General features: G+C 42.3%; 4 protein-coding genes across 12 annotated transcripts in view; 1 reads left to right on the top strand and 3 right to left on the bottom strand.

Moving 5' to 3' along the window:
* Positions 1-10,616, bottom strand: LOC103367820 (alpha-N-acetylgalactosaminide alpha-2,6-sialyltransferase 1). Its single transcript, XM_008295962.1, has 9 exons — positions 10,451-10,616; positions 10,038-10,296; positions 9,659-9,821; positions 7,348-7,513; positions 3,521-3,659; positions 3,325-3,431; positions 1,771-1,854; positions 512-611; positions 1-245 (listed from the first exon to the last, which is right to left on the bottom strand). The coding sequence occupies exons 1-9, from the start codon at positions 10,543-10,545 to the stop codon at positions 36-38; spliced, it is 1,323 nt and encodes a 440-aa protein (XP_008294184.1). The 5' UTR covers positions 10,546-10,616; the 3' UTR covers positions 1-35.
* A 131-nt stretch (positions 10,617-10,747) lies between these two features.
* Positions 10,748-15,753, bottom strand: mxra7 (matrix-remodelling associated 7). 3 transcript variants are annotated; one of them, XM_008295965.1, is made up of 5 exons: positions 15,344-15,753; positions 14,910-15,014; positions 14,777-14,810; positions 14,564-14,666; positions 10,748-11,230 (listed from the first exon to the last, which is right to left on the bottom strand). In XM_008295965.1, the coding sequence occupies exons 1-5, from the start codon at positions 15,617-15,619 to the stop codon at positions 11,116-11,118; spliced, it is 633 nt and encodes a 210-aa protein (XP_008294187.1). In that variant the 5' UTR covers positions 15,620-15,753; the 3' UTR covers positions 10,748-11,115. The 3 variants fall into 3 exon arrangements, with proteins under 3 accessions (XP_008294187.1, XP_008294186.1, XP_008294188.1); XM_008295964.1 differs by having other exon boundaries at positions 14,777-15,014; XM_008295966.1 differs by lacking the exon at positions 14,910-15,014.
* Positions 15,754-18,544: 2,791 nt separating this feature from the next.
* The window catches only part of srsf2a (serine and arginine rich splicing factor 2a), a 12,421-nt gene continuing 4,468 nt past the window's right edge, over positions 18,545-26,497 (bottom strand). Inside the window, exons 1-4 of one of the 4 annotated variants that reach the window (XR_520746.1) lie at positions 21,479-22,006; positions 20,613-20,961; positions 19,532-19,624; positions 18,545-19,033 (exon numbers count right to left, since the gene is read on the bottom strand). Coding sequence is in view for 3 of the 4 variants with exons in the window: in XM_008295967.1 (XP_008294189.1) it covers positions 20,637-20,961; positions 21,479-21,813 (660 nt within the window). In the remaining variant the exon portion in view is untranslated. Of the gene's footprint in view, positions 19,625-20,612; positions 20,962-21,478; positions 22,014-26,497 lie in introns of those variants that run through there. The other 3 variants (XM_008295967.1, XM_008295968.1, XM_008295969.1) reach the window with 3 other exon arrangements.
* Positions 22,166-26,497, top strand: part of rnf157 (ring finger protein 157) — a 28,358-nt gene continuing 24,026 nt past the window's right edge. For 2 of the 4 annotated variants that reach the window (XM_008295972.1, XM_008295973.1), the window contains exons 1-2: positions 22,166-23,109; positions 25,911-26,029. In XM_008295972.1, the coding sequence (XP_008294194.1) occupies positions 23,022-23,109; positions 25,911-26,029 (207 nt within the window). In that variant the 5' untranslated portion in view covers positions 22,166-23,021. The remainder of the gene's footprint in view (positions 23,110-25,910; positions 26,030-26,497) is intronic. The other 2 variants (XM_008295971.1, XM_008295970.1) reach the window with 2 other exon arrangements.

The raw sequence follows: 26,497 nt of genomic DNA, 5'->3' as shown, positions 1-26,497 counted from the left end.
ACAGCAGCTACACTAAGTCATTTACTGGTGTGTTCTCAGCGTTGCTTGGGTTTTTCTTTCTCTGTTTGTGGTTCAGTCCTCTGATACAACCTGATTACTTTGCTGTTGTGAAGGTCCTTCCACACGTCCTTCTCCATCAGGTAGTCGTGGTTAACGTAGAAATGGACGTTGGTTTTAACGGCCTTCTCGAAATAGTAGTTGGAGTATTTCTTGTAGTCGTCTGTCATGAAACCGTAAGCGCTGACCTGAGGATACAGGAGCAGAATCGATTTAATAGATATAGAAGTAGCATGTTTAATGTTTTATTTATAGCATATTCCTTCTGTTTTAATGCTAAGCTAACTGCATCCAGCTACGTATGTGCATGAGAGGTGTGTGGATCTTCTCAGTCCTTTGACAAACTGGCACGCTGTTCCTTTCAGAGCTGCCAAAATAAACTTGCAAGTTATTTTTATGTCTTGCAGAATGTGAAGGTTTGGATGCCGACGGCTGCTTTGTGACGCTAACTCACTACGTCGCAGGTGTGCAGAGCCAGGAAGAGCGCGAACGCCCCGTTGGTCGGTCGGACTATCGGCCACGCTGAGGTGTTCAGATGAGGAGTTTGTAGGAACCTGTGGGTGAGTAAAAAGTATGAAATAAACATTTTTATCCCCCCTTATGACAGTCACCATTAAGTGACCTGCAGCAAACCCTTTGCAGAAACCCTGGAGGGGATCTTTGACCACATTTTTACACATTTTCACAGACAAATAAGAGCTGAATGGGAACATCAAGCGTTTTCTTTCCTTCACTGACACTTCTTACGGCGGATTTAAATCTCAAACTCTGAACGGGAGCAGATTAGCTGCAGCATTAGTTACTATGGCGACCAAGCGGGTTCAACGACCTGTGTGACACTGAAAACTCAGACTTAAAGCTCAATTTATCCTGTTAACTCATTAATCTTGCTGCATATTTCACCTTTGTAGTTGTCTTGGGGTGGAATTTAAACCACAGAGGAGATCATGGCTTTGCTTAAACGCCTCACTAACTCTGGACATTAAGAAAAAAAACAGCTTGAAACTTGAGTTTTATTCTTCAACCTTTAAACCCGTTTTAATATTTGGTTTTACTTGTCTTAATATTATCTTGTAGTTGTGCTTATAAATAACCGAGTTGACCTAAACTGGCTTGATTACAGGTAATAAAATACCTGTGAATCTCTATTCAGTCCTCTTTCTGTCATTTTACAATGATTTTTGTTTGTTTACAGTTTTACATCATGCCTTCTTAAACAACAGATGTTTGTGCTAATGTCTCAGCTGTGCCCTTAAATCTCTTTGAACACTCTTATCACCCGTCTCACTGAACGTCAGGAGGTTTGTCTTTCTGGCAAAACCGATTAAGACCCGAGTGAAACACGTTGGGGTGAAAAATCTGAAATAATCCCTTTAAGGTCATCAAACACATCAGACTTTATTGATACATTAGTGACAGAAAAATACCTGTATTTATCAACTTTGTAGTCTTAATCGAGTCTCTTTTATGCTTCCAGAACTAGTAATAATTCTTTCTGATTAAGTAGTTGTACTTGTTTAAACAGCTTATCTTCATATATTTAATATTTACATTCCAACGGGAACTCTCAGATCTTTCCTTTCTTTCTTCTGGATGTTTCTTCTACGTTGCTCTGTTGCTGTTTTCAACCCTGTGCTCTATCTTTGTGTTAATAGCGCTGCACAAACAGCGTTATCTTTAAACGGTAAAAAAGGATGGTGATAAGAGGCCAACCTGTTCCGCACGTATCGGAGGAAATCCTGGTGCAGAACGTAGAAGCGGCTCTCGTTGTACTGACCCGAGTAGTAAGTCCTCGGCCTGCAGGGTTCAAACACAAGAGACACGAGTGTAAACTGAAGAGTGACACAATCAAAGGTGTTTCTGCTGGATTACGTTTGAACAGTGCTGTCGAATGTCTTTAGTGGACCTCGAGGCAAAGCTGGATTAGGAATTCACCCGAAGCTACGAGTCGTTCAGAGTGACTCATTGTGGTGTTTCTGTTGTCGGCGGGTTCTTACGTGCAGGTCTGTGTTCCTGCCTCGTCAACGCACCGCAACGCAGGTTTATGACTAAAGAAATGAAGGAACTTAATTCTGCATTTAGCATCAGACGTGGGTACAACTACCAACAATTATAACTGCAAAGAAATCCAACAGCAGACAGATCCCTGTCATTTAATCACTTTACTCATCAACCCACAGCATATTTAAAGTCATTTCTTCAACATGAAATGGTCTTCTGCTTGAACAGACCCTTATTGAGTCTGGCGTCTGTCATGGCAGCAAATATCAACGTTTGGTTGGTTGGTTTGGAAAAGAAATGTGAGTTTTTATACCAAACATCTGCAAAAGTAACCCATACAGTCAAATGTATTCATATCCTCCCATTAAAGAAGGAAAAAACAGATGAAGTCAGTTGAAATTGACAAAAGTAATAATAAATAAAAATTTACTGAAAATCATGACATTGCTTTTTGAATTGTGGTTCAACAGAAATATATCTAAAAAATAAAAATAAAAACAAACAAGCATGATGGGACCTGTAAACTAATATCTTCAGCAAAGTGCTCTCATTTGTCTGGGACAGTGTTTTTTTTTTTTTTTTAATTATTCTTTTCAACCAAAATGCAAAAGCAACTTCTTATTTCACTAAATTATAATTTAGCAAATTTTTTATAAACACTCTTATAACGTTGTTCACTGTATATTTTTAATTCTTTATAAGCGTAGCATCACTCTGATGTTGTCATGTATGAAGTCTGATGTCTGCCACGGTGGTAATAAAACCACATCATAGTGTTAGAATATAAGAAAACTGAAAGATTGTTTTAGTTTGTATTTAAATGGTAAACTTAAAAGTGAACCATCCTTTATTTTGTGTTGAAATTCAGGTTTATTGGTTGGATTTTAAAACACAGTCAGTAAAACGTCAGGCTTTTATTGTGACCTTAATTGCAGCCATTTCATTCAAAAGTATGATCTCTTTAATCTAAAACAAGAGCTGTTGCGTTGCTGTCAATATTTTATTAAATAATGAACGTTTGACGATATTGTTACTGAGGATAAATGTCAGCTTTCTCCTGAGGAAGCGTGGAAAGGAAAGTAATGCCATGTACAGTATACATAACACTCAGAAGATGTTGTGTGTTGTTGTATTTATGCTCCCAGAATGACAGGATTCAAACTTGTGACTTTCTGCAGGCTTCAGAGAAAACAGTGTTCCAGCACTGAAAGCACACGTCTCTGCTTGCGTGTTAAATCCTCCATTTAAAACTGATTTGAGACTCACTCTATGTTGTGGAATCGACCTTCGTAAGGGATCTTCTCTCCTTTAAGGAGACCCTCGAGCCACTGGAAGTCCCTCAAACCTTCAGGAATCATCACATACTTTATACCCTGACAACAAAAAAGGACAGAACTCATCTTTATTATGTGTGCAGGGAGAATGTAAACGATATCACACAGTTGTGTTTGAGGTTCAGTACCTCATCGTGAGGGGCGCCTTTGTATCCGTACTTCTTGAAATAATCAAGCGATGCGTACATGGAGTAAGCCGTGTGGACGTAGACCGACGTTCTGCTTCCCACGTCGTCCTCATAACCCTCGATGACAGCACCGTTCATCCTGCCATGAAAACACACCACAGGCTGTGAAATACATATAAGGAAATAACATATTTTTAAAAACTATTTACTGTCATTTCACAGATTTTCCCTGTTTTTTTTAAATTACATATGATAATATCTAGTAAAATTACATAAAAAATACATAAATGTACTTAATGAAAGTAAAACAAAAACTGTAAATAGCGTCCACGTGAAAAATGTGTATTTTTACACATTATAATTTTATTCTATTATGTTTGACTGTAAAAATCACTCTTTCAACTTCATTTAAATCAGCAAAAAATACAAAAAAATTGCCATTATTTGAAAAAACAAAACAAAACAAAAAAACATAGGACTGAACAATGATAAATCATAAAAAAAATTAATACTTGATTTGATTTTACAGAAAAAATGTTAATTTACAGGTCAGCTTTTACAATTAGTAATGACTTAATTGCAGTTTTACTTTATTTAAATCCACAAAAATAACAATATTTTATTGAAATATGCAAATATTTTCACCATTTTCTTCATCTTTCTACCTTTTTTAAAAGTATTTTTTCCCAGCACCCATGCTGCTACATTTCCTTTCTTTCTTTCTTTCTTTCTTTCTTTCTTTCTTTCTTTCTTTCTTTCTTTCTTTCTTTCTTTCTTTCTTTCTTTCCTTCCTTTCTTCCTTCCGTCTGTCCTTCTTTCTTTCTTTCTTTCTTTCTTTCTTTCTTTCTTTCTCAATCATTGCATGAGATTGAAGTTCTGGACACATTTCATTATCATTTACTTTTTACTTTATTTCACGTGTCCAGCTTTATTTATTTATTTTCTTGACAAACTACCTGGAGGAGGCCGGTGCCTCATACAATTCCTGCCACTGTTCCATTTCATCCCCCATGTTCTCTGCTGGAGGTCTTCTGTTGCTCCACCGTCCTCTTTTAAATACCCCGAGGGTGTTCCGGCTCGTTCCACACACCCATTAATCACGGTTTCATCACTGCCTTTTGTTTACTGAAAACTTTACCCCTCATTTTATGATAGCGCCAGACAGATCTGGGATTAACTGGAAACTTGTGCAACACGACGCGGAAACGAAACGTCTCAAATCTTCAGCCTCTGACAGAAAAGAGGATTTTTTCCTTGTTGCTGAACTGCAGTGCTTCAGCATTTCATCACAATATGCTTTTACATTCCTTCTGAGCTACATGAATAGCTGCTTTGTGGCCCAAACAGGTTCTACAACACTGCAACATGGCTAAAAATACACAACAACCGACTTCCAGCAGCTAACTGGTCAGTAGTTTTATAATAAAATGCTGAGCAGACTGGAAGAAAATTCAGTTTTCAAGCTTATGCACAGGAGTGACATAATAATAATAATGCTTAGTGGGGGAGTCTTGACCTCCAACCATCATTTTCAAGCATACTCTTCTTTAAAAGCTTGAAAAAAAAAATAGAAATAAAGCTGAGAATCCACTCAAGGATGCACAGTCCTGACTTTTGTGTTAGTGTTGTGGTGAGACGTTGAGTTCAAAGCGCTTCTATACATTCAGCTCACATGCTTTGGAAGTTTACACAGATTTAGTCAGAGCTGTATGTACAGCGAATATCAATCTTACAGCTGCTGGTATAAAGCATATATGCACAAACTGGCGGCGGTAACGGTTAAATAGAACCGAACGTATAGAAAGTTGTGTCAACATCCTGGACCTGCTTCCTTGTTGAGCCGCTCCACATACAAAAAAAAAAAAATCATCACTGATAAGCGCTGGTGGTGGTTTGTGCTGTCAGAGCCAAACAGCTGAATGTATGGACTTAAAAAGTGAGAATGCGCAGCACATTTAAACAGGCAAATATTTTGATCCTCCTCTAAGCAGCGCTTTCGTTTCGGTCAAACAAATGAGGCGTGAAATTTTAAGCTTCTGACAACATGGGTCTGGTGTTCGCTTTACTGTGGAAGTGTTTGTTGTCATGAAGCCAAGAGCCGGAGAACGCCGAAAGACCGACAGAAAATAAGACCTCAAGCGTTTAAAATGCATAAAAACGATGTCGTTTTGTGAAGGAAAAGCCGAACAGCAGACCGTCTCTGGGAATCTCGAAATTTCATCGCAGGATTTGGAGATGAATCTACATTTAGAACTCACACATTTGGTCTGTGTGAGAACCGAACCGAAGAACATCAGAGCAAAACTACAGTTTGCTGATGAACCAAGAGGGTAAAGAGCAGGACTTTTGGAACATGGTCTGCACTTATATAGCGCTTTTATCCAAAGCGCTTTATAGTGTTTTCTCATTCACCCATTCATACACCAATGGCGACAGAGCTGCCATGCAAGCTGCTGCCTGCCATTGGGAGCAACTTCGGGTTCAGAGTCTTGCCCAAAGACACTTCGACTGTGGAGAGGCGGGGGATCAAACCGCCAACCTGGCAATTGGAGGACAACCTGCTCGACCACCTGAGCCACAGCCGCCCCAAACATCCCAACGATAGTTTTTCAGAAGAAGAACCTCTAACATCTGTGAAGCGTAACGGTGGAAACGTGATGCTTTGGGGCTGCTTCAGTGCCTCAGGAACTGGGCAGCTCGCAGTCATTGATTCAACTCTGAACTCTGCGTCATATCAAAGAGTGTGCAATGATAATCCCAGGCCATCTGTCTGAAAATTGATTTTCCAGCACGGTACAGTAGCAAATCCCCAAAGGAGTGGCGCAGAACGAAGAAATGGAGGGTTGTGGATCAAAGACCAAATCAGAATCCCATTTAAATGTCACGGGGGGATTTAAGACGGGCAGTAGATGCAAGAAAATCCTCAATTATCTTGCAACTGAAGGATTTCTGCATAGAAAAGTGGTCAAAGACTTCAGCAATATGACGTCAGAGGCTGGTGGATGATTTGGCGAAATGCCTACAAGATGCTTTTTATGCTCAGGAGGATGTCACAGTCTTCTGATGCTTTTTCTACAAAAGTATGCTCCATCTAATGCTCATTTTGTTGAATAAATGATTCCGTCCATCCATCATCTCTACACCTTAATCCTCACTAGGGGGGCTGGAGTCTATCCCAGCTGACTCAGGTTCACCTGGACAGGTAACCAGTCTATCACAGGGCTACACTTAGAGACAGACAACCAAGCACACTCACATTCACACCTACGGACAATTTAGAATCACCAATTAACCTCAGCATGTTTCTGGACTGTGGGAGGAAGCTGGAGAACCCGGAGAGAACCCACGCTGCACGGGGAGAACATGGAGACTCCACGCAGAAAGATCCCGGGTTTCCTCACCGGGACGCCAACCGGCGACCTTCTAGCTGCGAGGTAACGATGCTAACCACCGACCCCCTGAATAAACGACTGAAAAACAATCTTAAGTTAAGGTGACATCCAAGTACGTCACATTTATCTGTCAGAACTGAAAGCGGCTCCAATGGTGCTTAAAGTGACTGGTGAGAAAGAAGAACACCACATCAAGATGGGTTTGTCTCTCACAGTATATGTAGCACAAAAGAGCACAGATAATGCACCGCTGGGTTCCCACCATGGTCAAATATTGTCTCAGCTCGGACCAAGAATAACTGCTGCTTCAGGCTAATATGAAGCAAACAACACATGTTCCTTAGAATTCTCTTCAGTTACTCACAGCTTCATTGGAACCTCACTGTGCAGCAGGCGTGGCCTTACAGACGACCAGCAGCTTCTCCCCTTTCTTACCGGAAGACGTAATCGTGAGCGTCGATTTCTGCCCCCATCTTGGAGCCGTTGAGGATTCCGGCTGCGCCCACGACCGCACATCGAACACAACCGTCGCCGCCGGGCTTAGGACGCAGCAGCAGCGGCTCTTCTGGCTTTGGAATCAGTTTCACCGAAGCCATGACGTCTGCAAACGAAAAGGAACATGAAGGAGCAACATGGGTTCAGTTTGTGGTTGCAGTATGAGCAGAGGACAGCTGTGGGTTGTAGGTGTCAGCAGCAATAAGTATTTTTAACAAATCATAATTACTCAGATGACAAAACAATGAGAGGAAAGCTGTTGCTTGTAGTGAAAAATAAGCTGAATTTGTTGTTTCCCTCCAAATTTATGCAGCTTTATAATGAGTTTAGCTGCTTTGGTTCCTTCTCACTGCTCTCACAAAACCCAAAAGCTAGGGTAGAGTATTTAGCAGCTAAACCCCCTGATAACAACCTCTGGAGTTGGTTGAGACCAAACTCGGAGCTAAAACGAGAGTGAACGCTAGACTGAAATCCATCAGGTGGACGAGTGTTGCTTGTTCTTGGATGGTGATGATGTCAGTGGTTGCATTTTCATTTTGTTCATAAATCCATTAATGCAGCTTTAGACAATCGACTAATTATCCAAAATCAGACGTTTTCCGTCAACGTACTGATCAATATGTTCACATCACTGCAGTCTGGTTGCAACTGCAGAATTTTACAGTATATCAAATAGGATGTAAGAATTTTGCTGAAACTTGTAGAAGAAGGTGACGTCCAATGTTCCCGAAGTATGTGTAGCTCGACAAATATGGTGAAACTGTACGGATGTGAAAGAGGGATTAGCAGCAAACAGTGTACGTGGTGGGAAACCTGCAGCTGAAAAGGAAATACTTCTTCTTGTAAACTGGTTTTGAATCCTATAACTTAATTTAATGTCATTGTACGGAGGCAGCAGGTGTTTCTGTTTTATATTTTTATTTACTGTCTTTATCTGAGTTTTATCTTCTAGTTAAGACGATTAAGCACATTCATTTTTGAACCTATGGCCCTATTTAAGGGGTTAAAAACTAAATTCGCAGCACAGATGCACTAAAACAAAGTGACAAATTCAAACATGAAATAATTCAACAATACAAAATGCTGCTTCACGCATCCGGCCAAAACAGAGCAACAGTATCGAGTACAATAAACACCATTCATCTGAAGTCATATCTCTGATCACCTGATGATGGCTGCAGCCCAACATATACTCTCTTTTATTCTCTGGAAACTCCTGAGTGACAAGTTTAAACAGTCGCTTTGTCTGCCTGTCGTTTGGTACACAGTGAGGCCATAAAACCAAATGAGTGAGGTTAACACATCTGTAAAGCTTGTCAGTCATCCAGGTTATGGTTGTTCTGGTAGATTAATCATTAACAGTGCGGTTAAATGTGTAGGAATGATCTTTAGGGCTGAAGTCAGCTGAGGTTACCAGCTTTTATTGACTTGTTATGCTGCCTCTGACACATCTGTGATCTCTCCGTTGGCACAAAGACGCAACAATGGACTGATTGAGTTTGAAAGTCACTGTGAGCTCACAAAACTCGCTTTTGGCCAAAACCCTGGAACTCACAACGTAATCATGACAAAGCTTCACTGAACGGTCCAACAGGAAAAGTTGATGATGACATTTTATACCCAAAAGGTCAAAAGTCAACTTCATAATGCTGAAATGATTTTGTTTATTTAACGGCGTAACTCAGAAACAGAAGAATGTGACCAGATTTCACATGTTCTCACTGACTTGGCGACACTAATGTGTGATGGTACCACGTTTTTGAATTTCTAGCCTTTTTTGCAGCAACATTCACATATAAAACATCGTCTATCATCAACTTTATGCTCTATCAGAATGATCTTTATTGACCAAAAGTGAACACACACGAGGAATTAGACTCTGATTTTTGGTTCTCTGTGCACTACATCATCATATGTATTAAATCTGGACAGACAGACTGGTGTAAACTGCAATCACGATGCACTAATTCTGGTTTTCCATCATTTATTTAAAGGAAAAAGGGGCATTTTCTTGCTAAATATGAGAAAATATGTGGAAAAATTGTTGCTAAAATGATACAAAAGGTGCTCAAAGTGGGTATTTTTATCAAAACAATGGGACTTGTTGAGACATTTTGACTAAATCCAGAAAAAGGAAGAGGAATAATGAAAATATCTGTGATTACTACGTGTCTTTTAATCAGCAACCCCCTATATTAGTTGTGAAACAGTCACTCAGGACACTTGTTATCAGTCTCACGGACACACCCACCGTTGTACTTGTACTCCATAAACCCAAAAGGGTTGTTGAAGTGTGACAGTCGGTTCCACTCGCTCATGTTGATGTTGTCTTTGTGCAGGAACAAGCGGATGTTGGGGAGGAAAGCCTTCCTGAAGCTCTCATCTTTAGAGTTTCGCAGAGATTGTTCACAAGTCTGACAGAGATAAAAAAACCAATAAATGACACCTGTGACAGTCAGGTCACTGAGAGGCCAAACAATCACAGAAATACCAAACGATTTTAAAGGTGTGAAAGAGCTAAAGCAAACAGGAGAATGCAGGCGGGTCACACCAAAGACACACAGCTGAACGCCCACGAGGTTAACACACATTTCTGCTGTTTCTGTCCCGTCTTGTCGTGGCACGCTTACTGTCGGTCTAGGTGGGGCGTCCTGGTTGTAAACATCCTCGAAATCCCACCGAGGAAGCATCTTGAAGGACTTTTTGTAGAGGACGGGCATCGGAGTTTCATTTTTGGCTCTTTTACTGGCTTCAGCAGCTTTTGTCGACTCGGTGGTTTCTGCTTTGGTGGTTAAACCGGCGGTCGAGCTCACTTCCCAGAATGAAACGCGACTGTGATACGAAATGTTTTCCCCTCTGTGCCTGTACATTCCTGAGAAATCTGCCCAGCTGAGTTGGAAATTTGACAATAAAAAAAAAAAAAAAAAATCAACAGATGCAACAAAAAAAAAAGATTTAAAAAAAAAATTCACAAAACAAGAAAATGCTTCACTGGAAAATACAGATTGCAGATTTAAAAAAGTCACACAAAAGCTCATCTTACCTGATGCTTTTTGGTAAATGTTCCCACGATAGAATAAAAACCATAACTGATGCCATGAAGAGCACAGAAAATATCCTGGAGACGTGGACCGCCATCCTTCACAAGTGCTGCCATTCAATTAAACAAGTGTTTGCTTTCCGTCCTGGAATTTGTTCACAGGTGGAAGAAGGAGAGAGAGAGAGAGAAAAAAAAAACACCTGAAGTATGTGTTGGCTTTCCACGGAGGTGATGGGGCAGGGCTACTTTTACGGATGCAGGGATGAACGATAACGCAGAAATGAATCATTTACACGCACGAGGCTTCACAATAATCTGGTTTATTACACAACAAAGAGGAGGATATGCAGAAAGAACTTTGCAGGATTTATACCTCTTATATATACTTAATTAGGATACTTTAAAAAAAAAGATTTGGTCATAAATTAACTAATAAAAACAGGAAACTAACAGAAACAGCATTCATTTATCCCTTTTTTTTGTTTTAGGCCTTTATCACCTGCTGATGGTGCAGCAAAGAAAACAATATTAAAACAGAGCGGTTGTCGTAACTGTACAGCTGTGGTGAATACTGCAGATGAGTGGATTTAAGTATTTGGTGTACTGAGAAGTCCTTCATGGGTTTAAAAAAAAAAAAAAAAGAGCCTTGTTGGAGTCCGACGGGAGGCTCAGATGGAGTAAAGCCGGAGCTGCTCCTCCATGTCTCCCTCGGAAACGTCCCCGAACGTCTCCTTGTTGTCCTTCAGCAGCTGGAAGATGGCGGCCAGCTGCTCACGTTGCACCCTGAGGAGAGGAAGAAGCTCTGAGAGGTGGAAGAAAGTAATGATCCCGCTGATGGCTGGTGTAGACTTTTATTAGGCCTGAATGATTCGGGGGAAGCGTTGCATTTGATTTGAACTCATTTGCTTCTTGTTGCTTGTCCTATTTTGTTAATTGAACCCTTGTTTTTATGGTTTTACTCCTGATTTTCTTTTACTCTACTCTCTTTTCTTACCTTTTACTCTACATATCTGTACTTTTTCTTTCCATTTAATTTGCTGTGACATTTTTTGGTGCTTCTATGATTTGATTTCGTGTCTGTTTCTCCACTTTTATACTGGTTTTCTGTTGTAATCTTGTCTTCCTGAGGATCCACTTCTTGTGTCTTGTCTGCGTAAACTCTGTTTTGACAAGGCGCCACGTTAACAAAGCTCTTATTATAATTGTTATATCGCAATAGAATTTTCTCAAGTCAAGCCTCAGCTCAAAATACTGTGAAACAGATTTTAAAACGTTTGATGGAGAATTAACACAAAGCCTGACGGTTGCACAAGGACGACGGCAGGCATTTGTAAAACCACGGACGTGACAGTATGACGTCTGAAACGTACAAAATGTGGCTAAAAAGTTAACGAACCAGCGCTCGTGTCAGTTATAGCCTGAACCGCAAAGTCTGTATTAATCAACGAGGGTGCATAAAAGCTTGAATTAAATAAAACTGAATTACAGCATTAGTGTCATTGTTTAATAGCCACACATTGAATATTCTAATTTGCAGCCTTTGCGATTTCCTAATTGCATTCTTACAGTTTGTGATTTGGACATAAATAAAGGCTCAATCAGAGGCCACATCTTTCCCAACATCATATTATTATTTAATTAAAAAAAAAAACCCCTCCAATTGTTTTTTTCCAATTGTAAAAAAATCAAAAAGTAAAGAATTAATCATATGAACTAAACCCAACAGGTGCAAAAACAACAGTGAGAAATAATAAACTAGAGAATTAAAAGCTCCACATTTGGGGAAATACTGTTATTTTCTTCCTGGTGACGAGTTTGATTAGAAGATTTCTATCACTGGGAAACGGACACCAGTATGTGTTTGTACTTCTGGGATTTATTAACAAGCATCTGGAGACATTTAGCTCCTGAAACGTCAATCATACTAGTAGACACATTCTGCTGGTTTATTGTTGAACTTAAAGGAGAAGAAGCGATTATTTCCTTTTTGTCTTACTGGGAGTTAAATGAGATAATTAACCCTCTTTCTCTCTGATTGTGTGTTACAGTCAGGGAAATAAGGATTTTATACATTTTTTGAAGCGTTTAGGTCGTTACTACGTGAATTAATGGCAAATTCACATCATAAATAACACCATAAAGTCTTGATGTCAGTACTGATGATGGCTGTTTTAACTGTATTATACAAATAACACGATTCATGCTGTTGAATTTACAGCTGCTTGACTTAAAGACTAGAAACAGTTTGAATCAGCGTTTCCCCCTTTTTTTAAATTTTACTGTTTGTGCACTAATTTAATTTGCAGCTTCACATATAAAGGACAGATTTAAGAGTAGCGTTTCCTGTATAATTTTGGGTAAGAAAGTGAGTTTTTCCTGCTCAGAATGGACCTTTAGGGGCTTAATATGGACGACAGTGAGCATAATCGGTCTGTGCACAGTAAAGGCAATGAGTCTGTTAACTGAATCGACAGAAATCTGTGAATGAGACCATCTGATGAAAACAATTTTTAAAAAACCTAACAAATATCTATCAAGCTTGAGTAAATAAAACCCTAAATAACAAAACAAGCTTTAAAAAAATACCTTTTTCTTTTAAATTCTCATTTTTTTAAACCATTTTGCTGCTGAGATTTTCGATGTAGTGAAAAAAAATTCCTTTAATCAGGAGAAACACAGTTTCTCAAACTGTTTATTTTTGATGACTTAAAGCAGCTTGAGGTTTTTGATCCGACTCACATGTCTGCAGGAAATATCTGGTCACATATTTAAAAGTGCATGAGCTGCTCAGAAAACAAGTCATTTTTATTGCAATTATGACAACAATGCACCTTAAAGCCTTAAAGGGAGACACAGGAGGGAATGACGAGACAAAGAAGGGAACTCTGATCAAGTGTTGACAAGTTAAAAGTTACCAAAATGCAAATAATGATGACCTTAAATCCTCGTGTGCAGAATTTATTAATTAATTTCTGACTTGTGCCCAAATAAATGAGAGGAAAGGGGTCACATATTAGTTTAAAGTCATCCGTGCATCCACCTGCCATCACAAATCACCAGATTGTTTTCTCTTATCGAACTTCCCATTTTTTCCCTTCAACCAGCCTCGACTGTCTCGTCAGCAGCGTGTGGTGTCGCACCGACTCCTCCTTGTGGCGGAGCAGAAGCTTAACTAACGCTCAGAGACACAATCGACGCCTGCCGCGACACCTCAGGATCACACGTCTAATGTGGAACAACGGGGCAGCGGGAGGACAAAGCAGGTGAGCAGCACTGCACAGTCACATCGGTCGCTTCGTGGCCACTTGAGGATCAAGAGCTGAAAACACCGAATCACTGCGAGTGTAAATTGGCTCTGGTTTAATTACAATGGCCAGAAAGTGACTCCTCTGGGACAAACAGGTGACAACAACTCATACTTTACCACAGATTTCCTTCTGTTTTTGTTCAGGCTCACAGATAGTTAAAGTCTGTGTTGGAGTGTATCCTGTAACGATAAAAACACTTTGAGCGGTTTTGTTCAAGTCCCGTGTGATTCATCCGTCAGCTAATACCTGGCAGAGGCTCAATCTCGCCTTACTCGGTCTAGCCTAAAGCCTGAGCGGCGATACGGCGGCTAAACGTGGGAGAGGCTCTGAGAGGAAGGCCAACAACACACAAGACACACGTGAAGCAGCGAAGGGAAGGTTAGAGGAAGAAGAAGAAGAAGAAGAAGAGGCTGGACAGACGACAAAAACTGTAACTGAGAATCCTGGAGATGATAAAATCCAGTAACCAGCTCAGCAGTTTCATCTCCTCAGGCACAGTTAGGTGATAGTTTAAACTTATAAAGGTCACTTTATAGATCAGCTAGAAGCCATGAATAAGAGGAATTGTTGGGTTGCCAGGTTGTAGGTTATGAGACATGCAAAGTGTCCTAATGGAGCACAACCTGGAAACCCAAAAATAAGATTTATTAACCCCACAGTGGGGACATTTGCAGCAAAAACATAGCAGAATAACAAAAATAAACCAAAATATATACACATCTGTTCTGATTCTTCCATTCGGATCGATGGATAAAAGCTTCCTCTGTCTTATCTGAGAGCGGTGTCCATATTTGTAGTTTTCACTGACCTCTGCTCCTCCTCCAGCTCCTCTTTGGACATCATCATCTCCAAATGGTGGGATCTCGCCTTCCCCGGGACGTACTTCAAGGAGTCATTTGAGTCCGCCACGTCTGTTTAAAGAGATCAGAAGCCAATTAGCAGTCGATTAAAGCTGCATTCTGCACACAGAAGCTGGAAACATTTCACTCACAGCTTCTTGAAAGTGGGTTAAAGGGCTCACCGTTGACGTCTGGGCTCTCTGTGGCTCCTTCGGTCTGGGGGTAAGAGAAAGCACACTTTAGGAGCTCCGTGTCAGAGAGCCCGATGAAGGACCTGGGACCTCTGCCCGACGAGGCCTCTGAGGACGAGTCTACCTCTAAGCTCATGTCTCTAGATGCAGGCCCGGGGAGGCTGGAGGTGGAGGACAGCTCCACTGGTGCTGCCAGCTCCTCGGTGTGGAGGTGGGGGTGTGCCTCCTCCTGTCAGGGAATCAGGTTATTAATGAATTCCTGCATGTCTGATCTGTTTGTCATCCTCCAACTTTCCTGAGACACTTTAGGTCATTTTTTTGGAGCATTTTCATGATGAAGTTCCATTAAAATTAAACAAACTCTCATTTTACAGCAGTTGAATCACATTTAAGTGCATTTTATCTCAACATTTTAGCGCTTCTTCCACCTCTGGACGTGCACCTGAGTGGCAGGCATCATGCGCACAGCAGATTAAAGGAGAATTACGCATCGCAAACGCCTCGGACAGAACAAAACAACCCTCTCCCAGCGTGTATGACAGATTACTGAGGACTTACTGACAGCACAGATTTCACTACATCCCAGTGATCGTGTGAGCTCCCGCTGATCTCGCTCCAGTCGTCCACCTCCGCCGCCTCCTTCTTCTTCTTCTTCTTGTCCGGTACGTGTCCGTTCTGCCTCGGCCCTAATCCTCCCGCGTCTCCTCGGTGTCCGAAGTAACTCCGAGCGTTTGCGAAGTCGGCTGCGGGCGAGGATCCGTTCAGCAGCGACGTCGCGACCACAATGGCGAGAAGCGTGAAGATGATCGCGGATAATACAAAAGTTACCTCCATGGCTCGGCCGGCTGCTCGGACTCCTACTGCCGCTGTGTGTTCACCTGAGCCGCCCGCATGCGCTCACTCAGCCATCGCAGCCTTGCGCGCAGTAATCCTCACCAAACATCAACTTTAACGAGCGAGCGTTCACGGGATATTGCACAGGACGTCACATCCTCCGGTTCCTCCTCCTCCTCCTCCTCCTTCCCACCTCCCTCCTCCCTCTCCCCCCGGGGGCCCGTGTGCGCCGCTGCGGCCGCGCTTCACCCCCCAGGTGCCGCGGAGGTCAGGTGGGCTGGCACGGCGCGCTGCAACGTGCTCGCTGCCTCCGCCTCGGTAATCCCATCAGCGGCGACAAACTGCAAGATTGAAATGGTTTGTGACAGGATCCCGTGTACTGGAGGCATAAAGTCAAGCTGGGTTTACCGGCAGTTAAAGGAAAATGTGTTCTCACCTCAGTCTGCAGCAGGGATTTATGGCGGCAGGTAAACAAGAGGAGCAAAGTGCGAGAAATCCATCATCAGCCATCAGCATGCTACACCCTGGTGCCTGCTAGAGGTACTCACCCTGACTGGATTCCTTTATTTGTTTTCAACATTGAATAATGGGCAGTTTTATTTGTCTTTTTTTTTCAAGAATTTACAAAAAAGACTCAGATTTCTGCAGAGTAATGTCAATTTATTAAACATATAAGACAACTGACTGCGCAGAACCATTGACTCCAATGTAATTATGAAATGGAGATCTAAATGTAGTGGACACTTTTTATTTAATTTGTTTATATTTATCCTTTATTTAACCAGATAATAAACCCACTGAGATCGAAACCTCTTTCACGAAACCTCGTTCAGACCTGGCCAAGAAAGGCAGCAGCACAAGTCCACAAGTAACCACACAACAAAACAATCACAAATAAACATGAACACATCTCAGCTTAATTTGTATTTTTTTCCTACCAGATTTAACCAGAAAATGACTCTTTCGTGTCAAAGTGAGAACAGATTTCTATAAAGTAAAATCCATTCTTAAAAAATAAATGATTGTATAAAAATTCACCCCCACATGTTCAGAGAGCATCAGAGTGCAGCAAATGTGTCTCCAGTGATTGTAGTATAAAGACTCCTGTACCTGGAGGGTCCACTCACTGGTACAATAATATATATAACTGCACTATAAAGACAAACAAACACTTAAAACAACTGTGTGAAAAGTGATTGAAACACATCAGTCAGCTAAGTACACTTCAATCCATCATTAAGGAATGGAAGGTATATAACACATGTGTACATCTGCCCAGAGTAGGCCTGCCTCAAAAATAGTGACTGAGCAAGAAGGAGACTAGTGAAGGAGGCCACCAAGACACCTATGGCTCTTCTGAATGAGTTACTAGAAGGAGACTAGTGAAGGAGGTCATCAAGACACCTGTGAGTCCTCTGAAGGAGTTATAAGCTTCATTGACTGAGAATGAGAGATGGTGCAGACAAAAATTGAGCTTCTTGGCCAGAGTAGATTCTATGCACGGTGGTGGCAGCATCATGATGAGGGGGTGCTTCTTGGCAGCCGGCCCTGGCAGGCTTGTACAGGTAGGGGGTAAAATGAAGGTGGTATACTACTACTTGCAATGTGCTGAATCCAAATATTTCATTGGTTTTGCTCAATGAGGTCAAAATTTTAATTTGATGAAACATGCAATTTACTCGTATTTACCTTTACAAATGTTTATACTCATCAACTTTTGGATCATTTAGTTTCTGAAAAGGATTACAAAATGATTTTTTTCCTCTAAAAGCTGATTTCATATGAGAAATACTAAAATAAATCAATCACTATTGTCAAAAGATGTAATCGATTTAGTGGCAAAATCGATTTTTTAAAACCGAGCTGGCATAAAAACCTGACCTGATGCAGAAAAGCAGATGTCGTGTTTGAATTCATCGTTGCAAAAAAAGTATTTTTTTGTAACCCAGTGTAATAATAATAATAGTAGTAATAATAAGGAAATCCGTGAGGACAACCTGAAGCTTTTGGCAATGTAAGTGTGACTTGGGGGAGAATTTGTTTCTGAGCGAGACATCAACCTGAAGCAAGCAGGCAAAGCTGCAGAGAAACAGAAGGCAAGAAGGTGAATGTTGTGGAGCGGCCGAGTCACAAACGCAGATCAACTGAGAATTTGTACCTGGACTTATAGTTTTAAGTGAATTAAGATGCCAACTATTTACACTAAACTCAGACTGACATGTAAACCCTTACTTTGTCTGAGAAGTCACAGCTCCAGGCCTTTGGGTTTTAGCTAATTCTCTACAAAGCTGGTAGGATTTTGGTTTAGATGCTTTGGTAAACACTTTACAATTGAATTTTTAAAACTTTAATACATTTTGCACAAATTGTAGAATGCTTTGCTTAGTCAGTGTTATTGAGCAAAGGGGGGAAAAAGGAGCAATATTATGATTTTAAAACTGCATATATATGCACACACACGACTCACCTCTTAAAATAATCAAATTTGCATTTTCTGTGCCATCATGACTGATGTTTGATATTAGCAAATCCTTCTCAGACAAAGCAAAATTGTGGTACCAATAAGCTCCAGCATCAGGTATGTCAGCCTGTTCTTAGCATATCAGCATTTCCACACATGCATACATTTAAACTCAAACTTTTGAAACAATTCCCAACATTAAACTTGTTTCCAAAATGTTGTATTTTGTACTTTACCAAACACGCACCACAGACCCTCAGGTTTGCCCAGAGAATAAACTGGTATTAGATTAACTGCATATTGACAGACACTGTACTCTTCTGCATTCTGTATATACCAAAAGAAAAGTCCCTGAAAAGACTGAAATGAGTTGATGTTTGTGTCATACATATATGTTGTCCCTCCAAAGCAATTACACAGAAAAATGGAAAAAAAATAAATAAATAAAAAAAAGACAAAACATATTTAGAACAAAGATGTTTATTAGCATTCACCTGAAGCAATTACAAGACATCTGAGAGGTTCACAGAGGAATGCAATACACAAAAAAATATTCATTAAGCAGCCAGAACTGCCTTTTTAAACCCTTCACTGGGGGTCGCTCTGGACCCAATTTCAAAGCGAGCAAGACCAATTATCAACAGTGGATAAACCACAGAAGGTTGGGAGGGGAGGGGAGGGAGGGAGGGGGAGAGGAGGGAGAATAAAGAGAAAAGGAAGGAGAGGGGGAAGAGAATCTGTACAGCACATGGAGGGAAGGAGAGGTCACAAGACAGGAGAGGATGGATGATCTGCCACACCTGTGAGCTTACAAACCGGCAAACGGCAGCGGAGGGTCGAGCCCCGGAACAGCGCCGGGCACTCAGCACCGCAACACGCCACACCATGTCACCACCGCACTGCACCGCATCTTAACAGCTAACCAGCATTACTCAACTGCTACACAACTGCGCCTAGTGCACAAAAGATACACAAGAAAGAGGGTTAGAGTCATAGGAAAGCAACTTTAACCAGACAGAAAAAAATAAGATTTGACAGAAAAAGAAAAATACTATGCTGCTGGATTAGCGATCACAAATTCAGTCGCTTGTATGATACTGTACATTAAGCCATTTTTTCCTCTGTAAGAGTGGTATAACATAACTGCTCTGAACATCAAACGTGACGGCCTCTTCTACATCGACTTTGCAAATAAAACTCTTTCACATCCGACTGGAAAGAGTGCTAAATGAGATATTTCACTGAAAGGAATCTACTTTTAATTCAGAAGAATTTATTAACAAGTACAAATTCAATCAAAATGGCAAAATTAAAAAAAATTTAAATGGGACAAAAAAATACCCTTTCAATATGCTCAGCTTTACAAACGACCATGTCAAAGTTACAGGATTTGTTTAGGCGGATTAAGTCAAATTAAACATTTAAAACATTTTAGACCAAGCTCCAATAACCTTTCAGTCTGCGTTCAGTGGTAATAGTGGAGTCCACTCGCTCAATGTGAGACTGTTCCTGATGTCCTCAGCAAAGGCTCAATCATCTGAGATCTGGAAGGAAAGACAGCACGGAGTTACCAAGAGAAAAGCTACAAGATCACATTTCACTCCTGCAGCTGATCTGGATATTTAAATGCAGTACTGGTCTGATCTGTTCCCTGACACTAACATTTATCAAACTCACTTTGTAGTCATCCATTCTCTTAAAGTAAACCTAACATTTCTAGCAAGTTTCACATTTGTTTTACACTCCTTTGCTTGGCCCCACACCCCCAAAAACTAGCTCTAACAAGATTCTTACACTCGGGCATATTTGAAAAACAAACCTCGGGGTCCGTTCCCTTTGTGAGAGGCGGAGGAAACCACAGTGCTCAGTGCATCTGCCTGTGATCCCCGTGAACGTACCTCACCACACCACCTCATACACCAACTGACAGCCCGAACCACCGCCATGACGACCTGCTCCATAGCAACCACCGTTGCCTTGGTGACCTGCTCCTTAGCAACTGCCATCGCTCTCAGCAACAGGCAGGTCACATGGGCGGGTCACACACTAACTGCTCTCACACTGCCACACCCCCATCTCCTCCTTCTCCTCCTCCCTTTGCAAACAGGACTCCGCAGCTTGGAGGAAAGAATTCCACATTTAGGTGAACGTTTTGAGTGAAGCACCCCCACGTCCCAACCACCCACTCCCTCCCGTACACACTCACATCAGCACAAATGTGATTACTAACCCAATTTGACATACATGATAGTGCCAGTCCGAATCTCCTATCGTCTGTGTGTGCTTTGAATTGGCTGCACATACATGCAAAGTAAAGCACACACAGAACCAGAACTTTAGATTACATGAGTCCCAAACTTATTTTAACTTCTAAACATATTGAGAATTCTGCAGACTTAGTTGCTTGAGTGCAAATGACTGCAATTCAGCAGTAAGACTGCAGAATACAAACACAACTGATGACTGATTGTCATCTCAAACTTAACACAACATTTAAGGCAAATAACGAAATCCACCCTTTCCCCTGAATACCATCATGTTGTGTCCAAGTTTGGGTTAACACTCTGCTCCGTTGTCCTCTGGCGATTTAGGTCTACTCTTGGATTTGGACCTGGATCTGGACTTGGACCCTCTGTTGGAAGGCGGGGTTCTACTCCTCGACTTGGACCTGGAGCGGGACCGAGACCTGGAAGGAGACTTTGACTTGCTTCGTCTTGGGGTTCTGGACTTGGACTTAGACTTGGACCTGGACCTCGACCTGGATCTGGAGTAGGAGCGGGACCTGGAGCGGCTGTAGTGGTGGCGGCTCCTGGATCGGGACCGGCTTCTGCTCCTGGAGCGGCTGCGGCTTCGTCTGCGACGGCGGGGGCTGGCTGAGCGGCTGTAAATGCAGACAGAAGGGATTTAATCAGACAGCAAGAGAGGACGGGACCTGATATCCTATCTGATCGTGCTCAGAAAGAGGCAGAGCTGGAATAAGGCACCAAGTTGTTACACTTATCAACAGTTAAATTGATAAGAACTATATTTTTTAGGAAGTGAACCTTGAACTTAAACTACATTTTAATCTTATTCAATGCATAACTGTTTGCACATAAAATCCTTATGATGAAAATAATCGCTATAGGTGCAGCCCAGTGCACTTTAACATACTAGGATAAGGCACACTAGAATAACACATAAAATATGACTCCTCAACTGTAAATAACCTGCAAATGTTAGTGCAGTGTGAACCGTACTAACATTATAGAACGATATCTGATGAAAACAAGCAAGAGATGTTGTCCTACTACTTTCGTTTACGGCGCCATGTGCTCCTCGTTGCCTCTGTACTCCTACATTTACGGGTCCCTGGACTAAACCTGAGCCGGAGTTACCTCCTGCTTCTGCGTACGTACCCTCCGTATCTGCGCGGCGCAGCTCCTCTCCGGCTGTACATGGAGTCCGGCGGTCTTCCGTAGCGGGCCATCTGAACCCGCAGCTCCCGCCCGTCGAGCAGCGCGCCGTCCATGGCGTCCATTGCGTCCTCGGCGTCGCGCTTGTCGAGGAACCGCACGAAGGCGAAGCCGCGGCTCTCCTTGGTGTACCTGTCCCGGGGGATGTAGACGTCTCCCACGCGGCCGTACTTCTCGAAAACTCGGCGCAGAGTCTCCGGCGAAGTTCGGTACGTCAGGTTGTCCACTTTCAGGGAGGTCATCCCCTCCACGTCTGGCGGCGGCCTTCCGTAGCTCATTTTCTCGTCTCTAAGCAACAGCGCAGGGCAGTTACGAAGGAAACCGTTAGGCCCTGTTGTGCAATAAAACGACTACTTATGCGTTTCAAAACAACCAACTTTAACTTTTAATTCAAATTCGAGCGTTTCACCTGCCTGTTTGGCCCTTCACGTCGCTCCTACCGCGCTGCTTTTCACGTGAAATGGCGGCAATAAAGCTTCCTTTTCCCCTTTCTTTGCGCCCCTTGTTGGCCCGCTCTGATTGGCCGCTGGGCCGCCCGCCTCCCTCACGCTAACCGCCACAGCGCCCCCTGTCGACCTGGAGGCGGCCATGACAGCAGCCGCGGACCGCTATTTCTGCCTTTGTTCGGTTTACTTCACTTTAAATCACCGAGCTTGCTTTTTCACTACGAGTTAACGTTTATTTTTCTGTCAGCTGTAAACGTTATTGCACCGGTTTTGGGGGGTTTTCCCGTTGCGCCACTCTGCTAGCTTGTTTGTGATTGTACTTGTTGCGGGGAAGAAAAAAAAAAAAGCTTAAATTGACGAGATTTAACGGGTGCTTCCACTCGTGGGGTGAACGGGTAACGTCGGTGTGTACGTGTGCGTGTCCCACGGAGCCTCTCGTCCTCTTCTGCACTGCAGTCGCACGGTTGGCGTAGGAAGGTCACGTTATAAGGCGGCTCGTCACTAGCGGCAGCCGAGCGAACGGGGGACTGCGCAAAAAATCACGGTCCGGATTTGTGCCTGGCTGACGTCATGGGGAGCCACAGACCTCTCTGACAGGATCCAGCGACGACGAGCGCCGGGGAGCAACATCCAGCAGGGGCCGTGGGGGGAGAACAAGTCGACGGACGTTGCTTTTTTTTAGTAGAAGTAGAAGAAACAAAACAAAAATAAAGGAAAAAAGAGAGAGCGAATAAAGCAGGCGATTCGGCTTCGGCGGACTGAGCGACCGCGGCTCACCATGAGAGCGCTTCCCCGCTGTTGAGGCGACTACTACGGCTTGTTTTCTGCCTCAAAACGAGCCGACCAGCGAGAGGAGGGGAGATAAGCAGCCAGAGGACTAATCCCCGGGACGGTCACATTCACGGCGGGGCTTGGACCCGACAGAAATGGACAGGGCAGCACGAACTGGATTAAATGATAGGGAATAAAGAGGCGCAGCGCACAAAGCCCGAGCTGAAGTGTTATGCCCGTTAACCCGTCGGGTCTTCATTTGACTGGAAATGGGAGCTTTGACGAGCAGACAGAACATAGGCGTGGAAGAAGTGGACATCCCGTCCAATTCGGTGTATCGCTACCCACCGAAATCCGGTAAGTGCGCCGAACAACAGGTCACACCGGGGTGGGAAGCTGTGCCACGCTCCACGGCTCACTGCGGATGGTTTACTGTGGGCACGAAGGGGGGGAAAGCATCACCATCACGCCGTGTTTGCTCGCGGGCCTGCAGGGCAATTCAGCCTCCAACCTGGAGGAGCTACCTGTGGAGACCTGTGCTTCACATAGATAGGCCACATCTCCACTTTATGCCACATATTTGTTATATTTTTAATCTTCCTCACGCTGCTGCACTGTTGTAATACCCATGCATTATCCTCTAGTCATATTTCTAATTTCCTCTCCTCTGCATATATTTGTGCAAGTTAATCTTCTGTTTTTCATCTCTCTGCTGAGCCCCTTTGGCTTTTTCCTTCCTTGGTGCATCTGTGTTGGTTTTTTTGGCATCATGACTAAATCAGGCTGGCCTTGGAAATAAATAAGTCATGATGGATTCCCAGAGGATGAAAATAAAAAAAATAAAAAAAACCTCCAGCATCACAGCCATCAGCGGATAAGTTTCATCCAATGACTGGCATGTATTCAGTTTTTATAATTAAGAGAAGAACTGCAACTAATGATTGTCTTCGTTATCCTTTAATTTGTGGGTCATAATTTCCCTAAATTAGGAAAACAGCCAGTTCTATATAAAATCTTAATTTTTTTAAGGCTGGAGTTGAAGACAATTTTGCATTTTAACTTTTTAAATCACTTGTAAATGCTCATGCTGCGAATCAACTAAAATATTCTTAATTTAAAGATACTTAGACATTATGAAAAGCATCAGAAGGGATTGTTTTGTGATTAAACGGCATCTTTTATCACAAATTAATCCTTTCAGATGATTGTCAGGTAATAAAACAGCAATGAAACAGGTCTGAAAGTTTATTCTTGTGAAATGTTATGAAAATGGGTTAAAAACGACAAACATTTGGAATCGAAAATGGAAGCTAGAACCTGTGAATTTTTGGTAACTGTTCTTAAAAATGTTCTTTTCACCAACAAGTTAATTTTTTGAGCGGCTGTTTCAGCTCCAATCCAAACCCGTCTGTTGGGGAATACTTTTCAGTCTTGGTTACCAATTCTTTGACTAACTCAAGTTGTGTATTATTAAGGAACTGTTGGTTTATGACACATTCGAGAGGTGCTTCTTTTATTTTTATGTTGTTTCGATCAGCCAGCTCTCTCACCGGCAGCCCACCTGACTCCCAGACTGTCCTTTGGACCTCAGCCTGACCTCTGTGTTTTCAATCTGTCACGTTATTGTTCCTCTATGTGACATTTTCTGATTGCGTCACTTTGGGGCTTTAGCAGTAATCCAATTTCACCATCCAAAATGGAATTGTGTTGGAAGATATAATGCTATTGCTTTTCAAATCTGCCCTAAAGCAGAGACATAAGAGAAAATAAAAAAATCTCCCGCAAAAAAATGAGATCTGAAACCAAATTACATGCTCGGACTTCAAGCATCTTAGATTCATGGTGACATTATGTACCGAAGGAGGGATGAAAGGGAAGAGAATTGTTGACTTGTGGCTGCCACTCTCACCACAGCAGCCGAATTAGTCACCGGCTGTGTGAATCTGCGATATAACGGTGCCGGTTGCTGCCTGAAGCAGAGGTGGTGGTTGTGGGGACGCTGGGAGGGGAGGAAGGTGGCGGTGGCGGTGGCTGCCAGTGAAACCGATCCGTCAGCCCTAGTTCCTGTCTGTGGGATCTGGTGACAAAGCCTGAGCCCGGGTCGACTCTCCCACCTGCCGTAAATAATAAGAAGGTGATGAGGTGAAAGGAAGAGAGCTTCGTCATTGGAGCCTTTTTTTTCCTACCCTGTTAATGGCTTTCGGGTCAGAACATCCAAACCCTTCGTCCTCTACGTGAAGGGAAAAAAACAAAAAGATGCAGCCTGATTCAGAGCTGCGATGCCAGACTAAATGTCCTACCAGCAGAAACATGACTTTGCTGCCCAGCATATATTTAAAGACGGTGAACCACCATTACAGTCTTATGATATTAGCCTGCCCTGTGATTAAAAAGCACAACGCCTTTTTTAGTCTTGTTGTCATCAACTTTGAGTCTCGGTAAACAGGTAGACAAGCAAACAGTCAGTCAGCATTTCATATAATGATAAGAAAAGATAAACTGCTCCTCCCTTTCTTTCTATTTCTAGTCTTACCTGCCAGTTTTCAGGATAAATTTAAATTCACGTGTCATCGCCTTGCACTTTGAGATGACTTGGCAGCGGCTGCAGGTATCTGTGGACGGCAGTGCCAGCTAAACGGTTCAAATATTTGAAGGAAGTGTTAATGTTTTATGCCAGCGAAGGGGGCCAGATGGGAAGGTTTGGCGACTGGCAAAAGAATAACTGCAAAGACTCTCAGCTTGCAAGCACTCGTTTTATCCTGGGGCTTCAAATTTCACTTTCTCATAATAATTAGAAGAAAGCAACGTTTCTTTTATTTATTTCTCATAAAAATCTACACTTTGCTTTGCTGTTCGAAAAGCTGGATAAAGACAACAAGGAATGGCATCAAATCATTTCATTTACTCTCACATTTAAAGAAAATAAAAAGCATAAAAACAGCTCAAATGCTAATAAATGGACGTATACAATTGAGTTTTGAAATTTCCAATTATTCCAGTGCAGCCTATTTAATCAATCAAAATAAATAAAAACAACAATTACATACATGGAGAATGGAACTCGGTGTTATTTGTGGCTACACGGGCACCTTTTGCTCCTCACCAGTGTGTTGTTATGATCTGTTTCCTTTGTTTAAAGTGATTCTCTGTGTGTGCAGGGAGCTACTTCGCCAGCCATTTCATCATGGGGGGAGAGAAGTTTGACTCCACCCATCCGGAGGGTTACCTGTTCGGGGAAAACACAGACCTTAACTTCCTGGGGACCAGACCGGTAGCGGTAAGTATTGTCGTACACTAACAGCTCCGTTAAATGTCGAAACTCGAACAAGTTCTAGGGTAGATTTCACCAACACAGACTTTGAGTGGCTTCGATTAGGCATCACTATGAATTCCACATAAACTAAGACCTTTTTGAGCTAAAAAAAAACAAAAATACAACTTTATTCTAGCAGAAGATTCACTCTTACAAAATGTTTTTAACAGCTAAGACATTATTTTGCCAAAAACATGTGGCCAGTGTTGGCCGCTGGTGACGAACCTCCAGCAACACTCTGGCAATAACGAGACGTTTACCACCGCTGGCAAACATGTGCTCCAGCGGTTTGACACCACAGTTTGCCACAAGTGCTGCATTTCTGGTAACAAGTTTAGTGCCAAACATGTCAGTTTATGGTTGCCAGAAGTAGCATTTCTTGCAAGAATGGTATCATTTTGAGTTTGCTGGTTGACAGTTGTGGCGAACGTT

The sequence above is a fragment of the Stegastes partitus genome, unplaced genomic scaffold, assembly GCF_000690725.1.
Source record: "Stegastes partitus isolate 25-593 unplaced genomic scaffold, Stegastes_partitus-1.0.2 Scaffold1092, whole genome shotgun sequence".
Lineage (NCBI taxonomy): Eukaryota > Metazoa > Chordata > Actinopteri > Pomacentridae > Stegastes > Stegastes partitus.
Note: the sequence above shows the minus strand (reverse complement) of the source record. Positions and strands in the feature narration are given on the sequence as shown.

Coding starts and splice junctions, on each gene's coding strand:
- LOC103367820 (XM_008295962.1), bottom strand. CDS start 10,545: ATGGCGGTCCACGTCTCCAGGATATTTTCTGTGCTCTTCATGGCATCA. Junction 10,297..10,450: donor CATTTACCAAAAAGCATCAG/GTAAGATGAGCT, acceptor TTTCCAACTCAG/CTGGGCAGATTTCTCAGGAA. Junction 246..511: donor CTCTGCACACCTGCGACGTA/GTGAGTTAGCGT, acceptor CTGTATCCTCAG/GTCAGCGCTTACGGTTTCAT.
- mxra7 (XM_008295964.1), bottom strand. CDS start 15,619: ATGGAGGTAACTTTTGTATTATCCGCGATCATCTTCACGCTTCTCGCC. Junction 15,015..15,343: donor TAGTGAAATCTGTGCTGTCA/GTAAGTCCTCAG, acceptor ATTCCCTGACAG/GAGGAGGCACACCCCCACCT. Junction 14,667..14,776: donor AGAGAGCCCAGACGTCAACG/GTGAGCCCTTTA, acceptor CTCTTTAAACAG/ACGTGGCGGACTCAAATGAC.